Source organism: Chiloscyllium punctatum, chromosome 25 (genome assembly GCF_047496795.1).
Source record: "Chiloscyllium punctatum isolate Juve2018m chromosome 25, sChiPun1.3, whole genome shotgun sequence".
In the NCBI taxonomy this organism is placed as follows: Eukaryota; Metazoa; Chordata; class Chondrichthyes; order Orectolobiformes; family Hemiscylliidae; genus Chiloscyllium; species Chiloscyllium punctatum.
This window is the reverse complement of record NC_092763.1, coordinates 51,698,917-51,716,141: the sequence shown is the minus strand read 5'-3', so window position 1 is coordinate 51,716,141 and position 17,225 is coordinate 51,698,917. Positions and strand designations below refer to the sequence as shown.

Sequence of the window (17,225 nt, the reverse complement as noted above, 5' to 3'; positions counted from 1 at the left end):
TCTTTTTCATCTCAGCGAATGTTGTTTAAGACAGTTTTTTGTGTAAATTGCTTACTTGCTCAGAATTGTCCCTCAAATATTGATAGTTGTGAGAAAGACTTGTTTGCCATTTGGTCGGGTATTACAGTAAATCCTGAAAATGTGTAATGTTGAATGGTCATCAAGGTGAAGGGGGGTCAATTAACTCAGTTAGCTGGATGGCTAGTTTGTAATGCATAAAAACAGTGTGGGTTGCCTTGCTCAGGTTACCATGGATGACTGTCTTTATCATCCTCTCCCCTTGCCTGAGGCATAGTGATCCTCAGGTTAAACCACCACCAGTCATCTCTCTCTTTAATGAAACAGAAGCTCTCTAGCCCAGCAGGACAATGGAGATTTTATCTTTACTATCAATCTGAGATGTTAATTGTATTTAATGAATGCTGTCAGACCTGCTGATTATTTATATTTTTAATATCTCAGATTTCCTGCATTTGTAGTATTCTGCTTTTATATTAATATTTATACTTTTTGCTTAATTTAGTGCTGATATTCTAATTTTTAAAAATCCTAAATGCAGTGAAAATGTTATTTTGATGGTAGGTCTGAATGATAATAAATTACCTACAAAAGCAGCACCTGTCATAATTCAAGTCCATTTATTTGCATAAGATACAGTCATTCAATATTTGAAGTGGATCCTGTATTTTGTAGAATACTTAGGAGCAACATGCCATTTAAAGTCATAGGGTCATAAAGACCGGCAGCGTGGAGACAGGCCCTTTGACCCAAATTGAACCATGCCGACCAAAATATCTGCCCATGCCAACTCAATTTCCCTACACTTGGCCCATATCCTTTTAAACCTTTCCTATCCACGTATTTCTCCACATGCCTTTTAAATGTTGTTAATGCATCCGCTTAAACCACTTCCGCTGGCAGCTAATTCAATATGCATACCACCCTCTTGTGTAACAAAGTTGCCCCTTAGGTTCCCTCTGTTCTTTCCCCTCTAAACTTAAACTGATGCCCTCATTGTCCCTGATTTCCCAACCCTGGGAATAAGACTGAGTGCATTCACCCTATCCATGCCTCTCATGATCTTATACACATCTAGAAGATCCCCCTCAGTCTCCTGTGCTCTAAAGAAAAAAATCCTAGCTTGTCCAACCTCTCCCTATTAGTCAGACCATTCAGTCCTGGCAACATCCTTGTAAATTTCTTTTGCACTCTTTCCAGTTTAATAACATCCTTCCTATAACAAGGTGGCCAAAACTGAACACAATGTTCCAAGTGCAGCATCACCAAAGTCCTATATAACTGTAACTTAACTTCCCAACTTCTATACTCACTGCTCTGACTGATGAAGGCCAGTGTGCCAAAAGCCTCCTGCCCTGTCCACCTGTGACTCCACTTTCAGAGAATGACGCACCTGAACTCCAGGATCCCTCTGTTCCACTACACTCCGTAAGACCTGACCATTCATCATGAAACTCCTACCTTAATTTGACTTTCCAAAATGCAACACCTCTCACGTATCTATATTAAAGTCCATTTGCCATTTCTCCGCCCACTTCCCCAGCTGATCAAGGTCCTACTGCAATTTTTGATAACCTTCCTCACTGTCCATGATACCGTCTATTTTAATGTCAACAGCCAACTTACTAATCACGCCTTGTACACTGTCATCCAAACCATTGACATAAATAACAAACATCAATGGGCCCAGCACTGATCCCTAAGGCATTCCACTCATCATAAGTCTCCAGTCTGACAAGCATCCTTCCACTATGACCCTCTGCTTCCTACCATCAAGCCAATTCTGTATCCAATTTGCCAGCTTGCCCTGGATTCCACACAATCTAACCTGCCTGAGCAGCTTACCATGTGGAACTTTATCAAAGGCCTTACTGAAGTCCATATAGACTATGTCTACCACCCTGCCCTCATCAACCTTCCTGGTCACTTCATCAAAGAACTCTAACAGCCAGGGTCCCCACAATTTCTTCTCTACCCTCTAGTTTCTTGGATATATCTGGTCAGGACCAGGGGATTTATCCACCTTCATACATTCTAAAACATCCAACACCTCCTCTATTGTGATATGGACTGTTCCCAAGCTTTCACCACTAACTTCCCCAAGTTCCCAAGTCTTCATGTCTTTCTCCATGATAAACACAGAGGAGAAATATTCATTGAGGAGCTCACCCTTCTCCTGTGGTTCTACACATACATGTCCACTTTGGTCATTGAGGAGCTCTATTCTCTCTCTAGTTATTCTTTTTCTTTTAATATACTTAAAGTACCTCTTTAGATTCAAACTAATCTTCTCAGCCAAGGCTATCTCACACCCCCTTTTTGCCCTCCTGATTTTCTTTTTCAGTAAACTCCTGTATTCCCTATATACGTCCAGGGTTTCCCTTGATTCCAGCTGTCTGTACTTGTGTCATGCCTCCTTTTTTCTGGTCAAAGCCTTAATATCTCTTGTCATCCAGATTTCCCTATTCTTGCCAACCTTCACCCTCACAGGAACATATAGACCTTGAACTTGAGCTATCTTATTTTTAAAGGTTTCCCACTTTCCAGAGATCCCTTTGCCTGCAAACAAACTACTCCAAATCAACCCCTACTAGCAATTCAAAAGAGGTGCTAACATAAACTTCATAACAGTTTGTGATCTTATACTTAGCACTTTCCCTACTCCACAAACAATTAACATATTAAGGGAGGGGAAGTACTCCATTTCTTTCAATGGAAGTTTTTTTTTATTTTCTCATTGCTTTCAGCCCTTCTGTTTTTTTATCCTACCTCATTCAGCAAGTTCCAAGTAGCACTCTGGCATCTAACATAAATTTCAATTCTTCATGTGGAAACCTAAACAAGCAGGGCCCATTCACTGAACAATTAAAATGTCATCAGGCAACTCAATTGTGGTAGGCATCACAATTCTATTTAAACATGTTTTCAATTGTAGAAGAAAAAAGCACAAATAAGTAATTGACAAAATTGTTGAATTATTAAATATACTACAATTATTATTTATTAAATAAATAGACGATTAGTTCACATCACATTATCCTTTCTAATATATATTTGCCTGAATACCTTAGGGTTTACTCTGTTGAAGAATGTGTCATGTCTAACAAAATTTTGTTGAACTAATACATGGAATTATTGATATAGCATTGAGTACTATCTTTAAATTAAATTAAGAAATTCTATTGGTAAGAATAAACCTAAATTTCCCTTCTCCATAACAGAGAGTTGAAGTTTGAAAATTTACTGTTATACAACACACAAGACAATTCCAATCGGTAATAATCCAGTTAGTTTCATAACCATTGAAGTTAAAATGCTCTATCTGTGACAGATGTGAAATCACAATTTTAAAATCATACATTTTAAAGAAAGGTTTTTGGCTAAATTGATCGCATCTCTACCGAACACAAACCATATATGCTTCTAAAAACACAACAGTCAACTCAGATGGTGTTTCACATAGTCTTTTAGAATTGGGGGTATGTTCAGCTGGTCAATGGAATGCAGTCCACTTGCTTGTTTGAGGTATTTGCGGATGGTTATCCTGGAAAGTGACATCAAGCACCTTGGCTGAGCTGGAATCAAAGATACGTTAGGTCAATTTCTTAGAGCAAAAGTATCAATAGCAATTGTGATGTATTTTCTCAGTATTCAAACCTAGGTGTTGAATGTAAAGGTTTTGAGTTTTTTTTTAGGCTTCTGCACCTGGGTTGAGATCTAACATGATCTGAACTTGCATTTCTAGGTTCTGTTCAATAGTACTGATTGTTGCCATAAGCATATGGTAGGTATCCAGAGAGAGGTGAATTGTCGTGTGGCACCTAGTATTCCAGTTTCAGTATAATCAGAGCTGTACACAAACTAAAGAATAACTAAGAGTATTGAATTGCCCTTTCCACTAACTTCTGAAGCAGAGAGTTCCAGCGTCACACAATCCATTGAGAGAAAATACCTCTGTTCGTATTAAAAGGGCGATCCTCAACTTTAAAACGGTATCCTGCGTTCTAAACTACCCACAAAAAGAAACATTGCTTCCATGTAAACCTTGTGAAGACCATTCAGAATCTTATACATTTCAATTAAGTCACTTCACACTTCCTAAACTCCAGCTCAAAAACTCACAGCCTGTTCAATCTAATCTCATAAAACAAACTGCTCATTCCAGGTATTAATCTAGTCAACCTCCTCTGAACCAGCTCTACACATTTATATCCCTCCTTATATAATGTGACTGCACACAGTACTCAAAATGTTGTCACCAAAGCCCCAGATAACGGAAGCACATCATTTTTACTTTTTGTTGAATTCCTCATGTAACAAAAGATAGTTTCCCACTAGCCTTCTTGCTTTATCTGCTTATTAACCTTTTGTGACTTATGCTTAGGTCCCTCTGCACCTTAGAATTTGGCAGCCATTCTCCATTTAAATAATACACTGCTTTTCATTCTTCCTGCCAAAGTGAACAATTTAATATTTTCCCCTAATATACTTCATGTGCCAGACTTTTGCCCATTTGTTCAAGCTATTCACATTCAGCTTTTTGATTTAATTTAATTTGTTTGTACCAAGATACAATGAAAAGTGTTATCTTTTCAGGGAATAGAACAGAGTGTAGAATACAATATTAGAGCCACAGAGAAGGTGCACAGAACGAGACCAACATTAAAATTTGAGAGGCCAATTCAATATTACTGTATGACTTTAAAAGTCTGATAACAGCAGTGAAGAAGCTGTTCTTGAATCTGTTTGTGAAAATATTCAAACATTTGTATCTTCTGCTTGATGGTAGAGGGTGGAAGAGAGTATAACTGGGGTGGGAAGGGCTTTTGATTATGTTGGTTGCTTTCCTAAGGCAGTGTGAACTATGGATGGAGTCAATGAGTGGGAGACTAGTTTGTGTTATGGACTGGGATGTGTTCATGACCCTTTGTAGTTTCTTGTGGTCTTGGGAGGAACAGATGCCATACCAAGCTTTGATGCATCCAGATACGATGCTTTGTATGGTGCACCTATAAAAATTGGTCTTTGTGGACATGCAAAATTTCCTTTCAAAAGTATGGTCATGGGTATCCACATGGGTCCCAGCTTTGTCTGTTTCTTTATAGGGTGTGTGGAGCATTCCCTTTTCCAGTCCTACTCAGAACAATCCCAGCTCTTCCTCCAGAACATCAATATTTGGTATTGTTTCCTGTTCTCATCGGGAATTGGAAAAATTAATCAGTTTTGTTTCCAATTTTCAACCTTCTTTCATCTCTAACTGGTCTGTCTCTGAATGTTCCCTTCCCTTCCTCAACTTCACTGTTTATATTTCTAGGTTTAGACTGCCCACAAACATTTGTTATCAGCTCAACAATTCTGACAGTTAACCTCAACTGCACTTTATAGCACCCTGCTTCCTGCAGGGATTTAATTCTATTCTCCCAGTTTCTCTGTTTCCATCATGTCTGTTCTGATGTTGCCAGCTTCCACTGGGCTTCTTTCATTATGACTTCCTTTTTCTTCAACCAAGGACTCCATTAAGTCTGACATATCTCCTGTATTTTTGCCCACACCCCTTCACTTCCTTCCCAGAACAATGATATGGTTCCCTTGTCTTCACTTTCTATCCTGCTAGTCTCTATATTCAAAGGATCATCTTCCACCATTTCCATCACCTCCAGCAGGATATCACCACAAATAACATAGAGTCAGAGATGTACAGCTTGAAAACAGACCCTTCGGTCCAACTCGTCCATGCAGGACAGATATCCTAACTTAAACTAGTCCCATTTACCAGCACTTGGCCCATATCCCTCTAAACACTTCCTATTCATATACCCATCCAGATGCCTTTTAAATCCTGTAACTGTACCAGCCTCCATCACTTCCCCTAGCAGCTCATTCCATACACAGATCACCCTCTGTGTGAAAAAGTTGTCATTAGATCCCTTTTATATCTTTCTCCTCTCACCCTAAACCGATGTGGGCAGCACGGTGGCACAGTGGTTAGCACTGCTGCCTCACAGTGCCGGAGACCTGGGTTCAATTCCCGCCTTTGGCGACTGAGTGTGTGGAGTTTGCACGTTCTCCCAGTGTCTGCGTGGGTTTCCTCCCACAGTCCAAAGATGTGCAGGCCAGGTGAGTTGGCCATGCTAAATTGCCTGTAGTGTTAGGCTAGGGGTATGGGTGGGTTGTGGGTTGGTGTGGACTTGTTGGGCTGAAGGGCCTGTTTCCACACTGTAATGTAATCTAATCTATGCCCTCTAGTTTTGGACTCCCCTACTCCAGGGAAAAGACCTTGTCTATTTATGCTATCCATGTCCGTCATGATTTTATAAACCTCTATAAGGTCACCCCTCAGCCTCTGACGCTCCAGGGAAAACAGCCCTAGCCTGTTCAGCTTCTCCCTATAGCTCAAATCCTCCAACACTCTTGTAAATCTTTTCTGAACCCCTTCAAGTTTCACAACATCCTTCCAATAGGAAGGAGACCAGAATTGCACACAATATTCCAACAGTGGCCTAACCAATGTCTTGTACAGCTGCGACATGACCTCTCAACTCCTATACCCAATGCTCTGGCCAATAAAGGAAAGCATACCAAATGCCTTCTTCACTATCCTATCTACCTGTGAATCTATTTTTGAGGAACCATGAACCTGCACTTCAAGGTGTCTTTATTCAGCAACAGTCCCCAGGACCTTACCATTAAATGTATAAGTCCTGATCTGATTTGCTTTTCCAAAATGCAGCACCTCACATTTATCTAAATTAAATTTCATCTGCCACTCCTCCGCCCATTGGCCCATCTGATTGAGATCCCACTGTAGTCTGAGGTAACCTTCTTCACTGTAAGCACTACACCTCCAATTTTGGTGTCATCTGCAAACTTACTAACTATATCTCCTATGTTCACAATCCAGAACATCTTCCCTTCCCCTCCACTGTCAGTATTCCACAGGGACTGTGCCCTCTAGGACACTCTGGTCTGCTCCTCCATCACTCCTAACACATCCTCACTCCTGCATGGCACCCTCCCATCTAATCACAGAAGGTGTAACACACTCAATCATTCACCTCCTCCCTCCTCACTGTCCAAGGCCCCAAACATACATTCCAGGTGAAGCTGCTTTTCACTTGTCCTTCTTTCAACTTAGTTTCCTGCATTTGTTGTTCACAATGAGGTCTTCTTTACATTGGCAAGACCAAATGCAGTGACAGTTTTGTAGAGCATTATCACTCTGTCAGTAGGAATAACCCTGACTTCCCAACTGCTAGCCATGTTAATAAAACATCTTGCTAACATTTCTATCCTGGGCCTGCTGCAATGTTCCAATGAAGCACAATGCAAGCTCAAGCAACAACACCTCATTTTTCTGCTTAAGCACTTCACAATCTTGAGACTTCAGAAACTGGCTGCATGATATCTGTTCTCCATTTTTCTTATATTCCCTGTCATCCTGCCACTTATTCCCCCACTTATCCCACAACCGCGTAATGTTTGTCTTTTTTACTTTGCACTTATTAGAAAGGACCAATTTGCTCCTTTTCATCCCTTAATTTACACCTCCTTTTCCTTCCTTTAGTATTAACAACACCTTTGTCTTTTGCATGGGGCCTCTACGCCATCTATCCTCTTCTTCCTCTATCTCTAACAAAAGAATTAAAAAGGACCTATTTTCCAACATACAATCATGAGATGTATAGCATGGTCCTACTTTGGTCCACTCACCCATGCCAACCAGATATCCTAAATTAATAAAGTCCCATTTATCAGCATTTGGCCCAAATCCATCTAAACCTTTCCTATTCATATACCCATCCAGATGCCTTTTAATTGTTTAATTGTACCAGCCTCCATCACTTCCTCTGGCAGTTCAGTCCATACACCACCACCACCTGTGTGAAAAAGGTGCTCCTTAGGTCCCTTATGTATTTTTCCCCTCTCACCTTAAATCTGTGCTCTCGAGATTTGGACTCCCCTACCTGGGAAAAAGACCTTGTCTATTTACCCTATCCATACCACTCATGATGTTGTAAACTTCTGTAAGGTCATTCCTCAGCCTCCAGGAAAAATAGCTCCAGCCGATTCAACCTCTCCCTATGGTGCAAATCCTCCCACCTTGTAAATCTTTTCTGCACCCTTTCAAGTTCAACATCATCTTTCCTATAACAGGGAGACCAGAATTAAATGCAGTATTCCAAAAGTGGTCTAACCAATGTCCTCTACAGCTGCAACTTGACATCCCAACACCTGTATTCAATACACTGACCAATGAAGGCAAACGTAACAAACACCTTATTCACTACCCTATCTACTGAAAGTCCACTTTCAAGGAACTATGAACCTGCGCTCCAAGGTCTCTTTTTCAGCAAAGCTCCCCAGGATCATACCATTAAGTGTATAATTCCTGTCCTGATTTGCCTTTCCAAAATGCAGCATCTTACATTTATCGAAATTAAACTCCTTGTCTGTTGTATTCTGAGATAACCTTCTTCACTGCCCACTAAACCTCCAATTTTGGTGTAATCTCCAAAAGTACCAATCAATTCTCCTATTTTCACATCCAAATCATTTATATAAATGGCAAAAGACAATGGACCCAGGCCTCCTTTACGAGAAGCAACTCTCCAGTCCCACTCTCTGACCCTACCTTCACGCCAATTTTGTATCCAAATGACTACCTCATCCTGGATTCCATGTGATCTAACCTTGCTAACTAATCTACAATGCGGAACCTTGTCAACCTTTGTGGGGTGGCAGGGTGACTCAGTGGTTAGCACCGCTGCCTCACAGCACTAGGGTACTGGGTTCGATTCCTGCCTGTGTGGAGTTTGCGCATTTTCCCTGTGTCTGCGTGGGTTTCCTCCGGGTGCTCTGGTTTCCTCCAACAATCCAAAGATGTGCAGGTCAGGTGAATTGGCCATGTTAAATTGCCCGGTGTGTTAGTCAGGGGTAAATATAGTGTAGGGGAATGGGTTTGGGTGGGTTTCTCTTCAGAGGGGCATTGTGGACTTGTTGAGCCAAAGGGCCTGTTTCCACACTGTAGAAAATCAAAACAAAACCTTGCTGAAATCCATAGAGACAATGTTCACCGAACTTCATCAAACTTCTTTGTCACTTCTTCAAAATCGGTAAGTTAGTGATTTCCCATGCACAAACCCATGTTGACTATCCCTAATCTGGCTTTGCCTTTCAAAATACAAGTAAATCCTGTCACTCAGAATCCTCTCCAACAACTTACCCACTATTGATGTCAGGTTCACCAGTCTAGAGTTCCCTGGCTTTTCCTTACCACCTTTCTAAATAATGGCACCATATTAGCCACCCTCCAATCTTCTAGCACCTCAACTGTGGCTATTACTTATATAAATATCTCAGCAAGGGGCCCAGCAATCACTTCCCTAGCTTCCTACAAAGTTCGGGGATACACCTTATCAGGTCCCACAGATTTACCTACCTTTATGCGTTTTAAGACGTCCAGCACCTCCTCAACTGCAATATAGTCACTTCTCAAGATATCTGTATTTATTTCTCAAAGTTGTTTAGCTTTCATATCCTTCTCCACAGCAAATACTGATGCAAAATACTTGCTTAATATCTCACTTTTGTATTCTGAAAAAGATTCATACACGGCTCAAAATGTTAACGCTATTTATCTCTCTACAGATACTGCCATACCTATTTAGTTTCTCCAGTATTCCCTAAGTTTGATGCAAACTTCCTATGTCTTTTTCACAATTACGTTTCATTGTGTCATCAGCAAATTCAACTATCAAGTCTTCATAGCCCTCATCTAAGTAATTGATATAAATTTTAAGATGTTAAGGCCCCTTCACAAATTCTCGTGGGACTCCACTTGTCACAGCCTATCAATCAGATAAGGATCTATTTATGCATATTTTCTGCTTTCTTCCCAGACAGCCAATCTTCTGCCTTCTATCTACAGTTCACAAGAATAACAATATTGGACTCGAAATGCTAACTCTGTTTCCCCCTCCATAGATGCTGCTGGACGGAAACTCCTTCAGCATATTCTGTTTTAATTTCAGCTATCCAGCAGTATTGTGTTTTTACTTAATCTTTAATCCATGCTAATATATTAACTTTGCAACTGAGGGGATTCTATTGTAATTTTTAACAGTTAATACATTCAGAACTACTGAATGTACATATGCAAAATTTCAATGATAATTTTGGTTTTGAAAAATCTCCACAATACTTAAATTCTGGTTAGTAAGTAGTGACAGTGATTCTTCCTCTTGTTTTTATTGAAATAGTTTTTGTTTGAGTGTCAGCAGATGGATTTTTCTCTTTTATACTAGTTTTCCATTTAATGAGAAAATACATAATGATTTGGTCGTTACTGTTCAATGAATGCACAAGACTTGCTACTTAACAGTACGACTTCTTAACATAAAAAGAGCAATTAAATACATACTTACCTCTGGCTCTGTCTAGCAGTTTAAGCACTTCATTTTGCTTTATATTTTTACTTGCCGACAGATCTGGTAAATAAAGATTTGCTCCAAAGTCTATGAGCAACTGGACATACTCAGTTCCACAGCCATATTTAAAACACATCTCCAGAGCTGTCTTTGGTGATTTAATTCTTGACAGTAGTCTTTCCTCAGTGCTGTTAAAGTCTGGATTGGCTCCATATAACAGAAGAAGACGAAAGCAGTCAAAGTGTCCATAAACCAAAGCAAGGTAGAGAGGACCACTGCAAGCACAGGGATTGTAGGCCCAATTTGGCATTTTGCAACGAACATTGACTTCTGCTCCATGATCCAGCAGTTCCTTTAAAATCTCCACATCCCCTTCTCTTGCAGCAATCAAAAGAGGTGAACTGTTGTTATAAATACTCCCATTAGGATTAGCTCCAGCCCTAAGCAAGGCTTGGACACAATCTAAATGCTTACCACTAACAGCAGTGAACAAAGGTGTTTGAGCTTTCACGTCTAAACTGTCCACCTCAGCACCATGGACTAGGAGGACCTCCAGACATTTTAGGTGACCCATACTAGCTGCTAAACGTAGAGGAGTGCCTGGAACACCCCACCCACTTCGACTATTGATAAATCTCCTGTACCTTTCCTGAGATAAAAGTTCAGCTAGTAGTTTGTCATCATCGTTAGAGATTGCTTGGTTTAACTGACTTATTTCTCCATTGCCTTCTTCTTCGGTTGGCTGAAACATGGAAAACATCTTTGTAATATCCACAAGGCTCATTTCGATAGGCCACATAATATCCGGTTCCATGTCACTGAAAGATCATCAGCTCAATTGCAGCCACAACCCGACATAATTCACTCCAGTCACTCCTTAAAGTTTGCTGATTTTTAATACAGTCAAAGATGTGAAAGAGCAGGAATGAAGTTAGGCAACAAAATATTCTACTGCCCCTGTACTGATCCAGTAACATGCAGGATTCCCTGATCTACTTTTGTAACCAAATAACCAAAGTCTTAAGCTGATCCAAACTACTTCTTCAGTCTAGTAGCCGCTCCAAATATCACAGCAAGTGTGTCTGTACAGAGATGCACAGAACAGGCTAAATTTAGCCCTTATGTCCTTCCTTACTTGGTCAGCCTACCCGTGTGGGTAAATATAGATAGGTGACAATGTGGGCTTCTGTCTGTTTGAGAAAAAGCAAGGAAGGGAATGTAAGAAACTGAAGTATAAAAAAACAAAATTGTCAAATCACAAATAGGTGACATTAAAATATAATTTGTAAAAGCAAAAAGGATATGGAAACATTGTCATTAACTCTTTAAGTAAAATAAACACATCAGAGTTCTTATAAAAACAGGTCAGATAGGCCTATTTAGTGTTAATAGTCTTAGATAGTATAATCACAGGGTTCACTCCCAATCTAACTCAGGAATGTAGCAGTGTGAAAGCTTCTTGGAAAGTGTACTTGCAGTGCTTCTGTTTCATTCACCTCCCTGGCGACAGTTCAAGAATAAGCCAGTCTGTTTGCAACTCTGGTGTTACATTTGATCCTGAGATTGGTTCTGACCTCCTATTTTTAATATCAGTAATGTCATTGCCTGGCTTTACTGAAATTCCCCTCCTTCATTATCACGAGGCTTGACTATTCCAGTGCACTCCTGGCCAGTATTCATTCTACCCTCGGTAAACTCGATGGAATCCATTCTCAGCTGCCAGTGTCTTAACCCTCGGCAATTCCTACTCCACTGACATTCATCCCTGATATCCATTAGCTCCCCCTGTTTGGAGGCAGTGCCTTCAGTTTCCTGGGTTCCAAGCTCTGGAGTACCCTGCCCTAATCTCTACATCTCATGCTCCTCCTTTTAAACAATCCTCACCAATCTTCCTCTTTGAACAAGCTTTTGATTGTCTGACATAACATTCTCTTACATTACTCAATTTATAATGTTCCTTATAATGAACCTTCGTTTATAATGTTCCCATAAAGCTCCTTGTGACATTTCGTTTCTTCGAGGCACTATGTAAATATAACTTGTTGTTCAACTTATGACATTTTACAAGGTCTTCCAGACTCCAGCTTATTGAAGACCGAACCTATAATGACAGGTATGCATTGGGATGCTGTGGAAATACTGATGAAGGGCTTAAAATTCTAATGGATCATTCCTTGCTGCTCAGGAAATTGCTTGAAAGTTTCCAACTCTAAGCTTGCATTCCAGACTTGGGGACAAAGACTACCTTGATAGTTACTCAGGAAATGTTAGACAGATAAAAATTTAGTCAAACGCCTGAATAAATTCATAATTGACACTCCGTCCAATCATTTCTCTGGCTATGCCCCCACCACTAGTACTTTCAACTACTCCCCTACCATGTAACTAACCCCCAACTACCTGATTAGCCTTAAACCACTGGAGTAAATACCCCCTCAACTTGAGCCAACTAGTCCCGACAACCCAAATATCTATCTCAGCCACCTAACTATTTACAGAAAGTGGTCTCATTCTATCAACAAACAGGCAATCTGTGAAAATAATAATAATCCTGCATGTTGCAGAATGCTTCCCTATCAGCTTTCATGTTTCCTTCTTCTTGCAATAGTCAATTTATTTGAATCACCTGGACTATCTCTGACACCTCCCTCCCCTTCCTGGACCTCTCCATCTCCATTATTGACGACCAATTTGACACTGACACTTTTTACAAACCCACCGACTCCCACAGCTACCTGGATTACACCTCTTCCCACCCTATCCCCTGCAAAAATGCCATCCCGTATTCCCAATTCTCCGCCTCTGCCGTATCTGCCCCCAGGAGGACCAGTTCCACCAGAGAACATACCAGATGGCCTCCTTCTTTAGAGACTGCAATTTCCCTTCTCACATAGTTAAAGATGCCCTCCAATGCATCTCCTCCACATCCTGCCCCCTCCACCTCAAACTCCACCCCTCCAACTGTAACAAGGACAGAACCCCTCCCCCCCCCAACCCCCCTCCCCCCCCAGTGCTCACCTTCCACCCTACCAACCTTCGCATAAACCAAATCATCCGACGACATTCCGCCATCTCCAAATGGACCCCACCACCAGGGATATATTTCCCTCCCCACCCATTTCCACTTTCCGCAAAGACTGTTCCCTCCGTGACTACCTGGTCAGGTCCATGCCCCCCAACAACCCACTCTCCCTTCCTGGCACCTTCCCCCGCCACCACAGGAACTGTAAAATCTGCGCCCACACCTCCTCCCTCACCTCTATCCAAGGCCCCAAAGGCATCCATCAACGTTTCACCTGCACATCCACCAATTTCATTTATTGTATCCGTTGCTCCCGATGTGGTCTCTTCTACATGGGGGGAGACTGGATGCCTCATAGCAGAGCGCTTTAGGGTACACCTCTGGGTCACCCACACCAATCAACCCCACCACCCTGTGGCCCAACATTTCAACTCCCCCCTCCCACTCTGCCGAGGACATGGAGGTCCTGGGCCTCCTTCACCGCTGCTCCCTCACCACCCAACGCCTAGAGGAAGAATGCCTCATCTTGCACTTCCGAACACTTCAACCCCAGGGCATCAATGTGGATTTCACCAATTTTCTCATTTCCCCTTCCCCCACCTCACCCCAGCTCCAACCTTCCAGCTCAGCACCGCCCTCATGACCTGTCCTACCTGCCTATCTTCCTTTCCACTTATCCACTCCACCCTCGACTCTGACCTATTACTTTCATCCCCACCCCCATTCACCCATTGTACTCTTTGTTACCTTCCCCACCCTCCTCTTTGACCTACCACCTCCATCCCTACCCCCATTCACCAATTGTACTTTCTCCCCACCCCCACCCCCCTCTCATTTATCTCTCCACTCTGCAGGCACCCTGCCTCTATTCCTGATGAAGGGCCTTTGCCTGAAACATCGATTTTTTTGCTCCTCAGATGCTGCCTGACCTGCTGTGCTTTTCCAGCACCACTCTAATCTAGACTCTGGTTTACAGCATCTGCAGTCCTTGTTTTTATCTAATTTATTTGATGTGTCAAGATAATCCCACGTTCCATTTGATAGTGCAATGGGGTACAGCAAAATTGTTAAAAAAAAGTGTACATTGATTTACAAAGATCATAAGTTGATAATGATCTCTGCATTTAGCCCCAATTGTGTTTTATCAGGTTTAGTAATAAATAATGAAGAATGTTGGCAAAAAAAAACTCTTTGCTATTTAAAGCAAAATACTTTGGATGCTGGAAATTTTAAATAAAACAGAAATTGCTGGAGAAACCCAGGCAGGCCTGGCAGCATCTGTGGAGGGAGAAACACTTTATGTTTTAAGTCCAATAACATTTCTAGCATTCTTTGTTTTTACTTCACTCTTTTACCTTGCTAGTTTCGCTTTGTTTAGCAAATTCGCTTAAAGAATTTCTTCCTCATCTGCTTCCAGGTTTGGGGCATAGATGTAATTTCATTGATTGATTCTGTTCATCCTAATTCATTTTATTTTAGTATTATCCTTCTCTTCCAAGGGGTGGGGGGTGGGGGCATTCTTTGCTTCAGGACCCCTGCAGTAAATCCTCCACAACTTGATTGCTGAAAATCAACATCCTTAGTGGAGCCATTTTTGTTCAAAGTGATACAGTGTATGGCTTTAAGGTTAGCAATAAGCCTTCAATAACTGTTACTGCTAGAAATCCTGATGTATGAACCTAGTTCTAAAGTGTAAAAATATAATAATTTATGTAGCTACTGTGGCCAAATCAGCTCTTTTGTTTAAAGGCAGTGCCTATTAATTAATAATTCCAGTAATACAAAGCCCTTGCTACCACATTCATCATTTTTATAGGATTCTTGTACAGATTAAGTGCACATCCTCATTCTTCCTGTTCTTTAAAAATCAGCTGGTTAAGCATTTAATTAAATTTCACTCTCTGTGCAGAAGAAAATATATGTGCCTCCTTCAAAGAAAACATCAATGAGTGACACCCTGCCTGTGGGATAATTTCAACACTGCCAGCTGCCTCATTGTGTGGAAAAAAAAAGTCATCCAGTGGCTGTGGACTCTTCCCAGTGAGGCCTAGATGAGTGATGGCTATGTTTGTTTAAGTTGTTCAGGCTCAGACAGTAAATGCCATTACATTTGCAACTTCAAGAGCCCCTTTCTGATGAGCTACTTTTAATTTTATCTTTCTATAATCAGTCCACAGCTGCCTTTCACATATCTGAGCTGATTAGACCACAGTTGCAATAACAGGCAGGACAACCAAAACAAAGCATTCATCGAGTTTTGCATTCTTTGCTTGGGAGTGAACTCTACACATGCCCCTTTTTTTTTGCAGAATTATACTCTTGGGACAGAATTTTTCTAATTCTTTGTGAGCAGATTTGGAAACATTTCCTTTCTTTTACCATTTTTTAAAAAAAAACCTATTTTGTCGAAGAGTTCAACATGTTGTAAGTTTGCTCGCTGAGCTGGAAGATTTCAGCCGTTTCATCGCCATGCTAGGTAACATCATCAGTGAGACTCCGGTGAAGCACTCGTGTTCTGTCCCTCTTTCTACTTATGTGTCTTCGTCTCTTAATGTGGGTGATATCATTTTTGGTTCTTTTCCTCAGAGGTTGGTGAATGGTGTTCAAATCAATGTGTTTATTGATGGACTTCTGGTTTGAATGCCAGGCCTCTAAGAATTCTCGTGCGTGTCTTTGTTTAGCCTGTCATAGGATGGATGTGTTGTCCCAGTCGAAGTGGTGTCCTTCTTCATCTGTATGTAAGGATACTCGTGATAATGGGTCATGTCTTTTGGTTTAGATCAGAGTGGTGCTAGAAAAGCACAGCAGGTCAGGCAGCAACCGAGGAGCAGGAAAAATCGACATTTCGGGCAAAAGCCCTTCATCAGGAATAGAGGCAGGAAGCCTCCAGGGTGCAGAGATAAATGGGAGGGTGTGGGGCTGGGGAGAAGGTAGCAAAGAGTCACTGAGATTCTTGTGGAGAGAGGAAGAGAACTTTTTCAAGGTAGGCATCCTTGCAAGAGGATTCTCAGTAAGGTTACAATCAACTAGGCAAAAGTGAGGACTCCAGATGCTGGAAACCAGAGTTTACATCAGAATGGTGCTGGAAAAGCACAGCAGGTCAGGCAGCATCTGAAGAGCAGGAAAATCGACGTTTCGGGCAAAAGCCCTTCTTCAGAAATGAGGCTGGGATATTGGTGATCTCATGGGTATTTTGTTGATTTGTTTGTAGATCTTGTTATTGAATGTGAAGGGGCTAGTGAGGCACAGGTTCACTTGCTTGAGGAAGTTGTCTTTGGTGATGGACTTGGTGCTGTCTGGTGTTTGTGTCCTTGGTTCGTCTAGTAGTGAGGTCAGTGTTTCTTTGGCCAGGCCGATGTTAATTGATGTGAACAGGGCTGTTATGTCAAAGGAGACCATTATTTCGTCCTCTTCTATCCCAGTGTCTTTGGTGTTCAGGGATTCGTGGGTGGAGTGAATGGAGTGGTGGAGTGAATGGAGTGGCATGACACTTCTATGAGGTATTTCAGTTTTTGGTGGAGTTCCTTGGTTAGTCTGTATGTCGGTGTTCCAGGTGGTGAGACTATGGGTCTGAGGAGGGCCCTGGTTTGTGTACTTTAGGTAGTCCTTGGGAGCAGGGTGTGTTGGATCTGACCAGTTTCAGTTTTTGGAGATCTGTCTTGTTAATTTGTCCTGATGTTTAAAATTTCTTCAAGGTGGCTGTGACACAGTTTTCTAGCTGTGGAGTCAGGTCTATTGCTACCCGTTGGTAAGTGTTG

General features: G+C 41.5%; 1 protein-coding gene across 1 annotated transcript; it reads right to left on the bottom strand.

Annotated features, from left to right (window-relative positions):
- Positions 1–640: 640 nt before the first annotated feature.
- asb12a (ankyrin repeat and SOCS box-containing 12a) lies at positions 641–11,621 on the bottom strand. The gene is made up of 2 exons (XM_072595274.1): positions 10,443–11,621; positions 641–3,593 (listed from the first exon to the last, which is right to left on the bottom strand). Exons 1-2 carry the CDS (start codon positions 11,257–11,259, stop codon positions 3,457–3,459), a joined length of 954 nt encoding a protein of 317 aa, XP_072451375.1. The 5' UTR covers positions 11,260–11,621; the 3' UTR covers positions 641–3,456.
- Positions 11,622–17,225: the final 5,604 nt, after the last annotated feature.

Bases quoted from the DNA above. Each gene is read 5' to 3' on its own strand.
- asb12a (XM_072595274.1), bottom strand. From the start codon at position 11,259: ATGGAACCGGATATTATGTGGCCTATCGAAATGAGCCTTGTGGATATT. The intron at 3,594-10,442 runs GTAAGTATGTAT...CTTTGATTCCAG, and splicing joins ACTGCTAGACAGAGCCAGAG to CTCAGCCAAGGTGCTTGATG.